The sequence below is a fragment of the Myodes glareolus genome, chromosome 25 (assembly GCF_982192425.1).
Source record: "Myodes glareolus chromosome 25, mMyoGla1.1, whole genome shotgun sequence".
NCBI lineage: Eukaryota > Metazoa > Chordata > Mammalia > Rodentia > Cricetidae > Myodes > Myodes glareolus.
In genome coordinates this window covers 44,609,533-44,622,288 of record NC_142050.1, presented here as the reverse complement: position 1 = coordinate 44,622,288, position 12,756 = coordinate 44,609,533, and the positions used below count along the sequence as shown (strand labels likewise).

Genomic DNA, 12,756 nt, shown 5'->3' with positions numbered 1-12,756 from the left:
TCAAATGCAATCAAAGGACAAGATGGATGTCCCAGGTGTCCTGAGCCCAGGGATGGCTCACTTTGTCTTTTCACCTCCCCCAACAAAGTGAATACAATTTTTATTTCTTACTTGTAATCTTATTTATCATTTATAAACATTAATTTTTTTCTCATTTTAAATTTAAATTGGTTTCATATACTTAATAATACTTGATATCTCAAAGGTTTAGGATGGGTCCAGCAGTCTCTAGCAAGAGTTTGATTAACACATCACCAGTGGATTCTTTGTTGTCTCTCACTTTTCTTTCAAAGAACTGATGTTCTAGTTTAAATTATAAGATAAAAGTGATAGTAATCAAAACTGTAAAGTAAACACGCGAAAGAAAGGAATAAAGGGCTAGGAAGGTCGTTTGGCGGATAGGAATATGTGCTGTTCTTGGAGAGGTCCTGAGTTTGGTTCTCAGCACCCAAACTGGGTGACTCATAACCACCTGTGCCTCCAACCCCAGGGAATCTGACGCCCTCTGCTGCACTTGGCAGGAACTGCACTCACACATGCCCATACTCATCCCTACATATACACATAACTAAAAATACACCGTAAAACCTCACATGAAACTTCACTGTCGAGAGAGCGCTAACCATTCTAACCATCTTGGCAGTCTCTGCTACAGGAATTCCCCATGCACACATTTAACACAGGCACGGAAATGAGTGTGGTGATTTAAAGCGCCCCCTTCCATATTTAGGCATTCTAGCACATGCCATTTAAAATGTAAAACAGTTTCCCTGGAGTTGAAAGTTAGTATAATCAAGAAATAATTACATCCTAATTTTGTTTCCTGAATAAAATTGAATAAACTGCTATTTTTGAGGGTTTTTTGTTTTTTTTTTCTTTTTTTGGTTTTTTTGAAGACAGGGTTTCTCTTTGTAGCCCTGGCTGTTCTGGAACTTGCTCTGCAGACCAGGCTGGCCTTGAACTCAGAGATCTGCCTGCCTCTGCCTCCCAAGTGCTGGCATTAAAGATGGGAGCTACCACCTCCCAGCTTTGTTTTTAAATTTTTATCTTCACAGTTTATCAAAATTTCTTTGCTATGGTATTCCTACCAAGAACTTACAATGTTTGTCTTCCAAATGTGCCTATGTTACCTATTTCTTTTCCACCTCAGGAGCCACATAGATTGCATTAGAGGAGATGGCCCACTCTCTGTGGGCCTGTGCCTTTACAGTCACCATAGCCATGTATTTCCCATCTTCAGACTGCCCCGAAGCTGCCCTCTCTGGGGCCTGAAGACCTCTGCAAGAGCACTTAGCACAGACGTGTACTTTCTCCTGAACCTGAGATCTACACCAGGCTTCCAACATCTACTATGTGGACTTCTTCTCTCGTTTCTGGCTTCTTCACTGGCACAGCCCTCCACCACCCTTTATTCTGGGTCCACATCCATCTCCATGGTCACTGTATTCAGTGCTAGGCTTTGTTTAAGGCGCTGGCACATCAGACCCCAAATCTGCAATCCAACCAGACTTCGGTCCTGATCTGACTCTTTCCAACATGCAACTCAATATTTCTGCTTGGATGTCTCTTTGGCGCCTTAGACATGGCACTGACTCTGTCTCATCATTGCTTTATGCCCTTTGGTGAATGGCCACTTCATGCTTCCAGTAATTCTTGCCGTAACCCTAGCAATTCCCTTTCCAATATTTCATGCACTGTAATAAATTTTCGACTTTATTTTGAAGCCAGTCCCTGACTCTTACCACTTTTTTATTTATTCCATTTCTACCTGCAGAACATCCTTTGCCTGGATGCTGGCAACAGCCACCACACTCCTTTCTCTTTCAGTTCTTACTCCAACCTTCTCCTACACCAGCCTATCTTTTGCCCCTGCCCCTCAATTCTACACAGTGGTCAGAGTGAATCTTGGATCATATTGTAGCAGTGACTTCCTATCACTCTCAAAGTGAAAATTCGCGCCCTTACAGTGACTCCCTATGCCTTCCACGAACGTCCACCGTCACCTTGAGCCTACTTTCCCACTTCTGTCCCTACTCACCCCTCACCTGGACACACCAGCCTTCCAGCTGCTTCCCCAGAAGCCCAGGTAGTTCTTGTCCCAAGACTTTAACACTCAGGGCTCTTCTGTCTAGAATGTTCTATCCCAGACTACTGCATAGCTGACCACTCTCTCATTCAACTCTCTGCTCTTAGGTCATATGCCTAGTGATGGTTCCCGTGACTTCTCCATAAAGGGGGAATTGCTCACTCCTTTTCCTTGGCCAGCTCCTCCATTTCTGCCTTATTCTCCACCGCCATGGCAGTTCTCACCATGCAACACATTCTAGATGCCGTTTCATCCATGTGTCTGTCTTCTCTTGTCTTAGCGAGAGCTCCACGAGAGCAATGGGACTTCATAACCACTGGTTAGAACACTGCCTGGCTAGTGGGAACTTGTTGAATGCTTATGAGTGGTCTTGCTTTTGTGCTTTCTTACCAATATTTTCTTTGCAAACCGAGAGATCTTTCAAAACACATAATTGATTCTTTCGCTGCTTCACTTAAAACCCCTCAGTGTCTCCCAGTTGCCCACAGGGTGAAGGTTTATGTTCCTACTGTTGCTGTGGAGTCCTGTCCCCTGTGAACTGTGCTTGATGCTGTATTTGCACATCATGACACTTTCTCTCTTTCATCCAAACTTCATCCTTGGAACCTTTCATCCAAGGTTTCATCCTTGGAACCCTCCTATTCTCTGGAAAATCCCATTCCCTTCCCACCTCAGAGCTGTGGAGGAAACTGCTCTTTTCCAAGCTGTTCGCTCTCCTCCCCTCAGTGTTTCCCCGACTTCCCCTTGTTCCTACTGGTGTAAGAAATAATTGTTATTTGTATTTAAGGATACAATCAATCAGGAGCTTCATAACATGCAGAAAAATCAAGTCGTCTCGGGTGGGGTGTATGTTTGTGTGCATTTGCACATGTGTGTTCTAGCATGTGAAGGACAGAGGTTGACATTGACTGTTTTCTTCAGTTGTTTTCCATCTTAATTTTTAAGGCAGATTCTCTCACTGAATTTGAAGCTCACCTACTTGGTCTGACTGGTTGGCCAGCGAGCACCAGGATCCTCTCACCTCTGCCTTCCTGGTACTGAGAGTACAGATACATGCTGCCAGACCCAGCATGCACTGCAGGTGATACAGCATCCAGTTTAGACATTAGATATCTTAGATCTGCCTCGCTATAAATTGACCATTCATGTATTCATATCCTGGGAGCAAATCTATTCAGTGTCTTTGCAAAGCACAGCTTCCTTCAAGCCCCCAATGTGGGCTGTCTGTCAAACTCCAGGTACAGAGTTGGATCCCAAACTGACAACTGTCCCAAATCCCCAGTATGGGTCAGGTGCTATGTGTGGATCTAGGGACACAGGGAAAAGGGAAAGAAAAGCAGCTTCCTCTGTGGGTTGGAGGTCAGAAGGGCTGGCAATAATAAAAAACCCAATGTGTCTCTCCTACTGTTCATCAATGGCTCCTTTATGTTTGCCACCTATATTAAGTTTATTTTCATCTTTTTTCCTTTTTTATGAATTCCCCGGGCTTTGTAAATATGATTTAAAATCCTAGTAAGGGCTTCACATAATATTAACAGAAATTATTTGTTCTGAGAAAAAGGGATGAGCTAAAACTCTAAATGTATAGGTTGTGAATATCTATAAACAATCACGGCAACATTTGAGTAATAACATTTAAATGATTCATTTATTCCATTCGAGTAAAAGCAGAAGAGGACCACTAAGTGATGGTAGGGAGAATGTTAATATTTACCCATTAAATTAAAATATTATTCAAATAGGGAGACAGTTCTCTTCTTTTTTCTCATGTTCATCTCACAAGTGAATTAAAGCCATTATAAGGAATTGTTCTTTTATTGGCTGTAGCAAATCACATGCTTAACAGATTTACTATCTCCTGAACATCACCACTACCGTCAGCAAACACTTACAGGGCACTCACTGACTGTAGGCAGAAAATGTAGTGCTGGGGGCTTCACATCTCTCTGGAAAGACAGGGCATATTTATAACAGGGATAGAAAACAATGCATTGCGTGCCAAACAAATAAAACTGAAAGTCAGTGTAATTGGAGTTTGAAGCCAGAAGTCATCAGGAGGTGAGGGTTGGTCAGGGCATATAGTGGAAGGTCCCTAGGTGTATACCACAGAGGGAAGTGAGGGGGACCAGGTCAGGGAGTGTGAGCATGAGAGCTGAACACAGATGGCCCCAGAGGCTTTGTAAGCTTGGGTTTCTTGAAACCGTAGAGTAAGAGATGCGAAGGCATGCACTGAATGGGTAGACTCTGGCTAGAGTACCTACTAACCCTGATGCGATGGTCTGAATGAGAATAGGTTCATATGTCTGAATACTTGATTCCCAGCTGGAATTCTTTGGGAGTCCAGCATGGTGGACCTTGCTGGAGGAAGTGTGTTACTCAGGGGTGGGGGTCTTTTGAGCTTCCATTCCCAATGTGCTCTCTCTCTGCTTCCTGTGTGTGTATCAGGAGATCAGCTCTCAGCTGCTGCTCCTGCAACCTGCCTGCTGCCATGACGATGATGCTGGTAGACCCCTTTCCCTTTGGAACTGGAAGACACAAATGATCCCTTCCTTCTAACCCCTTGGCCCGTTTGTGATGCTTTGTCACAGCGGTAAAAACGTAGCTCAGACACCTTATCTGACACGCACATGCTGTGGAGTTTTTAGACTTAACAGGTCACTCCTCTGTACAGTAAGTAAGCCATTGGCGGAGAATGGCATTTTACCGACAGAAAACACAAATAGAAGTTACTCACAGTTTATCTAAGGCAGCAGCAAAAGGGAGAGTCAGAATTTGAATCCAGATAGGTCTTCCCCCAGAAGACTGATGGATCTCAACTGGAAGGTTATAGGATTTGTCTCTCATGTTTTTAGTGTGTGTATGTGTGTGTGTGTGTGTGTGTGTGTGTGTGTGGGTGCATATGTATGTGTGTGTGTGTGTGTGTGTGTGTGTGTGTGTGAGAGAGAGAGAGAGAGAGAGAGAGAGAGAGAGAGAGAGAGAGAGATCTAACGATGCTGAAAAGGGCCACAAGACAGTATCCATACTAAATATTCATACTTTGTAAGGGCAGGCAGCGCTGCCTAGGTGTGGAGGGCATATGCCACTGACATAGGGAAAAATGAAGAAATCTGGGTCTGACAGGTAGCAGGGGCATTCCTCCCATCATTCCTCAGCAGATACACAAGAGGTGGGACAGCTGGCGTCTCTGGTGAGGGGACTGCAAACTCAACCCTATCACTTCCTCTGTGCCATTCTTGAGAGTCCTCTTTCTGTGGTGCCACAACGTGGAAAATACCAGGACGCCTGAGCTAGAAGAGGTTTGGTTTGGAGAGCAGTAGTCGGAGCAAAGGTCATGGGGTCACCATGGAGGTGGGCTCTATGGGATTCCTTTACCTGGATGGCCCACAAGAGCAGGGAAGACAGACAATCAGTTGGGGATCAGAACACACCCTCTGAGAGGCAGAGGTGGCAGCTGTCAGGACAAGGAAGGTTCAGGGAGGCTGACTCTGGGAAACAGAGAAAGAGTTTTAGATATGTGAAGTCTGATGAAACCAGGATATTTAGTTAAGGCTTTTACATTGTTTGTTTAGTACCCCCTATGCCCCACATTGGCATCTATAATGTGCTGGTTTGAAAAAAAAAATAGTCCCCAAAGGGAGTGGCATTATTAGGAACTGTGGCTTTGCTGGAATAGTCATGGTCTTGTTGGAGGAAGGGTGTCATTATGGGGGTGGTCTTTGAGGTCTCCTATGCTCTCAAGCTATGCCTAGTCAGACAGTTCACTTCCTACTGCCTGTGGATCCAGATGTAGGACTCTCAGCCCCTTCTCCAGAACCGTGTCTGCTATGTCCTGCCATGATGATACTAGACAAAACCTCTGAAACTGTAAGGCCCCCCCCAATTCTGAAATTGTAAGACCCCCTAATTAAATGTTTTCCTTTATAAGAGTTGTTGTGGCTATGGTGTCCCTTCACAGCAATAGAAACCCTAACTAATACAATAGACTTTACTGTTTTTTTCTTAATGCTTTCTTTGAACTTTTTTATTTATTATGAATTTCAGTTAACAAACAGATGTGGTATTTGGAGTGTGGAAAGATTACATTTCCCCCAACACTTTAAGGATGGTTTTCCCAAACCCACAAAGAAAGTGTCAAGTGTCTGGTTTTGATTTCCAACTACATCCATCCTGTTTTGAGGGTGTCTGCAATGAAGAACTCCCAGACTGAATTCAGACACCTGCATCCAGACCACTCCCCACTCACCTTTACCAGCTAATTATGCAAGACTCTTACTATTTCTGTACCCTGGCCTTTCCATCCAGAGGAAGGGAGGAGAACTGTATCTAGCTTGTGAATTGTGAAGTTCATCAGAATCAATGCATCTAAACCACTTAGGAGAGTGCTGTGCACAGGTGAGCACCAGTAACTGACAACCATTATGGTAGAGTCGATCAAATGAAGCTCTTTCACATGATAAATGCCCCCACAAGAGCACCATGCATGTAATGTGGACATAGGTAATATGAGCATGTGAGTTATCATGTCTATGACTGGAAAGCAAATTTTAGCAAGGAAGTAACAGAGAAGCTGGCAGCTCCGTGGCCAGTGGTACATGCTCATCAGATTCTTGACACTTTCAAGATGACAGCTTCCTCTTGTGAGACATGAGAAGCCACAGACTGTCTGCCCACTAGGAGGCTGGCACACAAGGGAGAATATCAATGGATTTAAAAACCCACTGAGTCTGATCCAGGCCAGTAATTGCCTGAACCCCTGAAGCACAGGGGCTGAGTATTCTTCTCTCTTGAGTTCCTCCTTTCCGGTTTCAATGACTTGTTTGTTTGTTTATTTTTATTAGAAAAGTGACATGTCCTCAAAGTGAGCATCTGACAAGCACAGGACGGTATCACTTGGGAGAGACAAATCATGCACACATCTAACCGCAGTCTGTGCTCACATTGTTGCACTTCTGGCCTAGTCATGTTTGTTTTATAGAGCTAGGTTGATATTATATACTTAAGGCTGTATCTTGCCTTCTCTTAGTGTAACTTTATATTATATGAACTGCCCCATGTCTTTAATTATTTTTCACAAACACTATTTTAATGGCTACATAGTAGACCATAAACCAATGACTCTCTTTTGTATTGCTTTACTAAAGTGAACCTTCTATGTTCTTTCCAGGTTTCATTTTTATAAGCAACACTACAATAAATATATTCTTGCTGAAGATGCTGATTTGGGGCTTTTTTCATTAATAAATTCTAAAAGAGGAAATTCTGGGGCTCTGGGACACATAATTTTCTTTCATTTTTGTAAACTTACAGTACATTGCCCAGAGAGTGTATTTGAAAATTCACTATTTTCCCAAATATTTAGCTCAATGGTTGTAATATTTTGGCTCTCAAAGAAGAAAATCTTGTTCTCTAAGATGGTTTAACACTTAATCCTGCATTCCAACTATTGATACTGTAGAACCGATCAAATGGTTCTCTTTCCCACGCTAACCGCCCCCACAGGGGTGCCATGCATGTAATGTGGACATTGACAGTGTACATGTGAATTACCACATTTATAGCTGGGGAGCAAATTTTAGTAAGGAAGTGACAGAGGGACAGATAGCAGTGTCCAGTGGTACATGCTCATCAGATTCTTGACACTTTCAAGGTGACAGCCTTGAATGTCCATTAAAGAGCAAGAAGAGACGGCCAATAGGAGAGAAAACCCCTGTATTTTAAGCTCACACATTCCATAGGAAGTGAGTTAAAGAGTTAACTTTCATCATACACCTAAAACACTTGTATTTATAAAAAGCAATCTTCTTAAAACACTAATATATATAGACGTGGGTTTTAGAGAGAGAGGAAATAGATCCCCCCACCCCCGTGCAGCGCGTTTATTTGTATACTTTTGTCCTAGTAAGACTCTTTATAGAGTGCTGCTGAACGCCAAAGTCATTGCATTCTCGCTTGGATCCTCTGGCTTACTATACAGAGGATAATCAAGATGGCTGTGATAGGCCTGTCAACAGTCAATTGTATAGCAGGAGGGGCCCACTTGCCTATCCCTCTTTGCTGAACTATGTAGTCTACCAATGGATTCTGGATGAGGGGCAGACATTGTCTTCAGTTTATACCCACTGATGAGTCCACTATGTTCCCATGGATAGATACAAACTCTCGGTCGCACAGCTAGACCTAGTTAAACTTAGTGGCTCTAAAACAAAAAGGTATGAATAGGGAAAATGGGGTTGTCGAGATGAAGTGGGGGGGGGGTAGGGTGACTGTTCAAAGGGGTGAAAGGGAGATATGAGAGATGCCAGTACTCAGCATATACTATTTGTGTAGAAAATTTTCAAAGAATAGATTTAATAAAGGATTTAAAAAGATGACTTTAAAGACTGGGAAGATGACTCCAGTGGGTTGAGCACTAGCTACCCAAGTGTGAGGACCTATGTCTGGATTTCCAAAACCCATGAAAGGTCGGACCCAGAAGCTTATGTCTGTAATTTCAGTGTAGTGATGGTGAGATGAGAGGCAGAGACAGGAGAACTCTGGGAATCTCTTGGTCAACCAGGCATATGCAGTGGTGAACAATAGGAGACCCTGTCTCAGTGAAGAGGCAAGGTGAAGACAGGCACCGGAGATTGTCTTCTACCTGGGCATGTGTGCACACCTGTATCAACACCCCAGCCTCTTATCTGCTTCAGGGCTAACTAGATTCCCACGTGCAGGAATTCACAAGTGAAAACATCCCCTGTGCTCCCAGCATCTCTCCATGGATGGATTTGTGAGTGTAAAGTTCAGGGAGGCTTTAGGGATGGATGCATTTCTGATTTTTCTACTTTCGTAGAGATTTCCTACATTTCCCTGGAATCTGTTGATATGATACATTATCACAAATCAGGGCAATTCATTCATTAATCTATGATAAATTTCACTACTTCACAGCATGCTATGACCTAGCACAGTAGCAAAGGTATTTATTTGAGAGGAACAAACAGAATCATTCCACATTCAAATTCTTTGTGTTCATATAATATGAAAAGAACCTGTGTGCCCCATCAAACTGTTGCTGTAAGCTCTCAATGGAAGAGTTGTTCTTCTGACTTCCAGATGGCAACGAGGTTCAAAGGAATCAGATGATTTGCCCAGCATCTCATGGGAAATAAACTGTCAGCTGAGAGTAATTCTGACTCTAGCATCTTCGGTCTGACTACTGTCTGAAGGTAGAAGGCCAGGGATGCTTGTCCTTACCTGTGGGCTTGACCAGCACAGCTAGGAAATCAGTGGTGAGGGAGCTGACGTAGAGGAGGATGCAGGGAGCCTTGGTGGTGCTGAAGCTGAAGTGGATCTGCTCCTGGGCCAGGTCTGGAGACAAGGGTTGCTGCTCTGCAGAATTCTCGGCCCTGCTGCCTGTGTCTCTAGCAGTGACCACCGGTGCCTGGAAGTTGTAGCGCAGCCACATGCCCTCTTCAAAAAAGGCACCAACGTCTGTTGAGAAGGAAAGACAAACTTGAAAAATGACGCGAGAGCTCTGGGGTCTAGGCCAGCTATGCTTTGAGTTCGGGTTGAACTGTTGTCATAAAAAACACACCATGTAAAATTAAAATAAAATTAGTAATGAAAAAAAAAAACGTGATGTGGAGGGGTATGCCTGGAATCCCAGCCTCAGGAAGCCTAGGCGGGAAGAGTTGCTGTTCAAGGCCAGCCTGGGCTGTGTAGCAAGACACTGCCTAGAAACAAAACAAGCACAAGCTAAGTAACTAGCATCATATTAGAAAGAGAAATAATATCTAATATCCATGGCTTTCTGGCTGAAGAGGCTCCTGAAAATAAGGGCAGAACTATAACATAAACATTGAAAAGAAGTCGGAAGATAAATACTCCTTGAGACCAGATTTGCTTTGAATATCCAAATAGCAAAGCCCTCGATAAGTTCTAAGACTTGGGAAACATTGAGGAATTCAAATCACCAGACAGGATGTTAGAGAGACCTGGCTTCAACTTCACTTCTGTGGTTCCTGACCCGCCTTCCTAGAAGTTCTTAACCACCCTCCATCGGCCGCAGTATTTCATCTCGGAAGCAGAGAGTAATTAGTACTCAATAAACAGGACTTCTTAGCATTACCGTCCTTATTACTAAGAAATGATTCAAAAGATCCCTGGCTCTCTGAGTCAGCCCTTTCCCACAGTCTAATCAGAGCTAATTGCCATGTAATCACGTCCTGGCAGGCGGGTCCTTTTGTGGATTCCCTGCTGTCTGCCAAGCACAGTCTCGAAATCACCAGAAGTCACTTGAAGGTTGAGGCAGCCTAAAGATGCCCGTGGGCTCCAGTGCCACCTCTTTCTGGCTCTTTTCATGCCACATCCACAAAGTATTTCTCAAATCTCATTGCCGATGCACCCCACTCTTCCTGCAACACTGGACACCCATCTAAATTCATGCTCAACTTACTTCATAAAACACTATTCTGTGCTGTAATTAACAGGACTTGACACGTTTTTAAAAGTTATTATTATTATTATTTTTGCTTTCTGAGACAGGCTCTTTTCAAACTTGCTATCTTCCTGCTTTTGCCTCCGAGGGCTAAGATTACAAACGAGTGTCACCACCACATACCATGGTTTTCATCACTTATTTATTTATTTATTTGGTGTGTGTGTGTGTGTGTGTGTGTGTGTGTGTGTGTGTGTGGTCAAGGGGAGACTGTATCTTGAGTGGCACAGTGCATATGTAGAGATCAGACGGCAACTTGTGGGAATAGGTTTTCTCCTTCTACCGTGTGGGTCCCAGGACGGAACTCAGGTCACTGGGCCTGTCGGCGAGCACCTTTCCCTGCTGAGGCATCTTGTCAGCTCTAGCACTTTAGTTTCTAGTGACATGCTTTCATCTGGGAACTCTGGCATTTCTTATTCCTGAAGAAGTAACTACAGAAGAGTGGCGTCAGATGCCCTGGAGAGACTTTCAGTCTCAGCTTGTGTCAACGACTCGAAACTCTCTGTTTCCTTCTTTGTGCACTGGGTCCATCCTGATGGTGGCTGTGAAGATTAAATAAGTATGGGTGACCCAGTGCCTGGTTCCTGGAAATATTAGTGCTTAGTAAAAATGAGATCACTGCAGTTTCAAGACTGTCTGTTATGGGTGGCTGACATTCCCTCGAACCATTACTGCTTGCTACTGCACACACGCCATAATCCAGTGTCAGCCCACAGGGGGCATCGCTACAGAGTTCACAGGTTCTTAATTCAGTTGTGAAGAACCCATTCGACTCTAGATTCTCACCACAGGAAGCACTATTTTTTTTCCTGGCCTTTTTGCCTCAAGGACATTTGCCAATGATGTGTTTGAAGGTATATATGGTATTGCCAAGTGATGGGAGGTGTACTTAGGGCATCTAGTGTACATTAAAGGATAGCAATATTGGAGAACACCTTACAGGTAAGGGTTGCCTTGGTCAAAATCCAAATGCATCTTTATTTGGAGACACAAAATTGAACATATATGTTATTCATGTTAACAGCTACATGCTTACAGGGATGCAAAGATGAGGCAAACGCAGTCTGTCCCTGGGGGACCTTGTTGCATGGCAGCGAGTGTGATACGTGTGGGAAGAGACACTTCCATTCTCAGCACAGTCTTACCACTTAGGTTAGTCGCTCATTGTTCCAGCGAGCACCTATTGAACACTGGCTGTATAGCACAGATGGTGTTGGATATTGACGTTTCAATCTTTGCTCTTATGGAGCTCTGGATATCGAGGAGGATTTGCGTAATCAGGCAAGGTGCATGGTTCCAGGACCAGGTACGCAGGGTCCCTGGAACACAGTGAAACTGCTCCGTGTCTAGGGCCAAGGAAGACTCCCTGTGGACAAAGACATTTACACTTGTCTCCAAAGAACCAGAGACGATAGCTATGGAAAGGTGGGGTCACGAAGCTTCCAGAACGGACACCAGTGTGGAGAACTCGCAGTAAGCAGGGAGCTTTCAGGCCACATCATACCCACTCAGCGCAGTCACATACTCCTTATGCATCTGTGGTTCCCCTGGAGTCTCCCGAGGCTTCCATCCTGTTTCAGGATGGGCGTTGGGTTACAAGGAGAGCTCTCCACCCTCTAGAGTTAAAAAAATCTCTGGAGCAGACAGCTGCTCCCAGGACAGGCCTCTGGAATAATGCTTCGCAGAACAGAGGGAAGCGGGACACACTGCCTGGAGCAGATCCTCCCAGAGGTTCTCTCTGCATAGAGAGCTTTGTCAAAGGATGGAGGGCATTCTTTAAGAACAGGCTCTGGTCTATGAGAGAGAAGAGGGGAATGTGGTAGGATAGGCTGGAGAGAGGAGCAGAATCCACAGTATTCAAGCAAATCAGAGGCAGGCTGGAAAGCAGGCTATGCAGTCAAAAGCATACCAGTTTTTGCAATTCAAGGCTGAGGGCTTGGGAGGGAGGGTTGAAATAGCAGAGGCCTGTCACACGGGGAAAGCCACTGTGGCCCTTAACCTACAGATGCAGCAATCACTTTGAAAACTTGTGCTTCTATGTGTCAGGATCTCCCCAGGCATCCTTTTCCCAGAGTTAGGATCTAAAGTAGATGAGGAGCAGTGCTAGCCCCCTGTCATTTCTCTGATCACCCCCATTTGAACCCATTAACACGCTGATTCCCCAGTCTGGGGTCTAGACTCACACTCAGAG

The 12,756-nt window shown here is 44.3% G+C and overlaps 1 protein-coding gene across 1 annotated transcript in view; it reads right to left on the bottom strand.

Annotated features, from left to right (window-relative positions):
• The window catches only part of Cntnap2 (contactin associated protein 2), a 2,060,022-nt gene that overhangs the window by 179,885 nt on the left and 1,867,381 nt on the right, over window positions 1-12,756 (bottom strand). Inside the window, exon 19 of the mRNA XM_085683653.2 lies at window positions 9,323-9,559. Coding sequence (XP_085539779.1) covers window positions 9,323-9,559 — 237 coding nt within the window. The remainder of the gene's footprint in view (window positions 1-9,322; window positions 9,560-12,756) is intronic.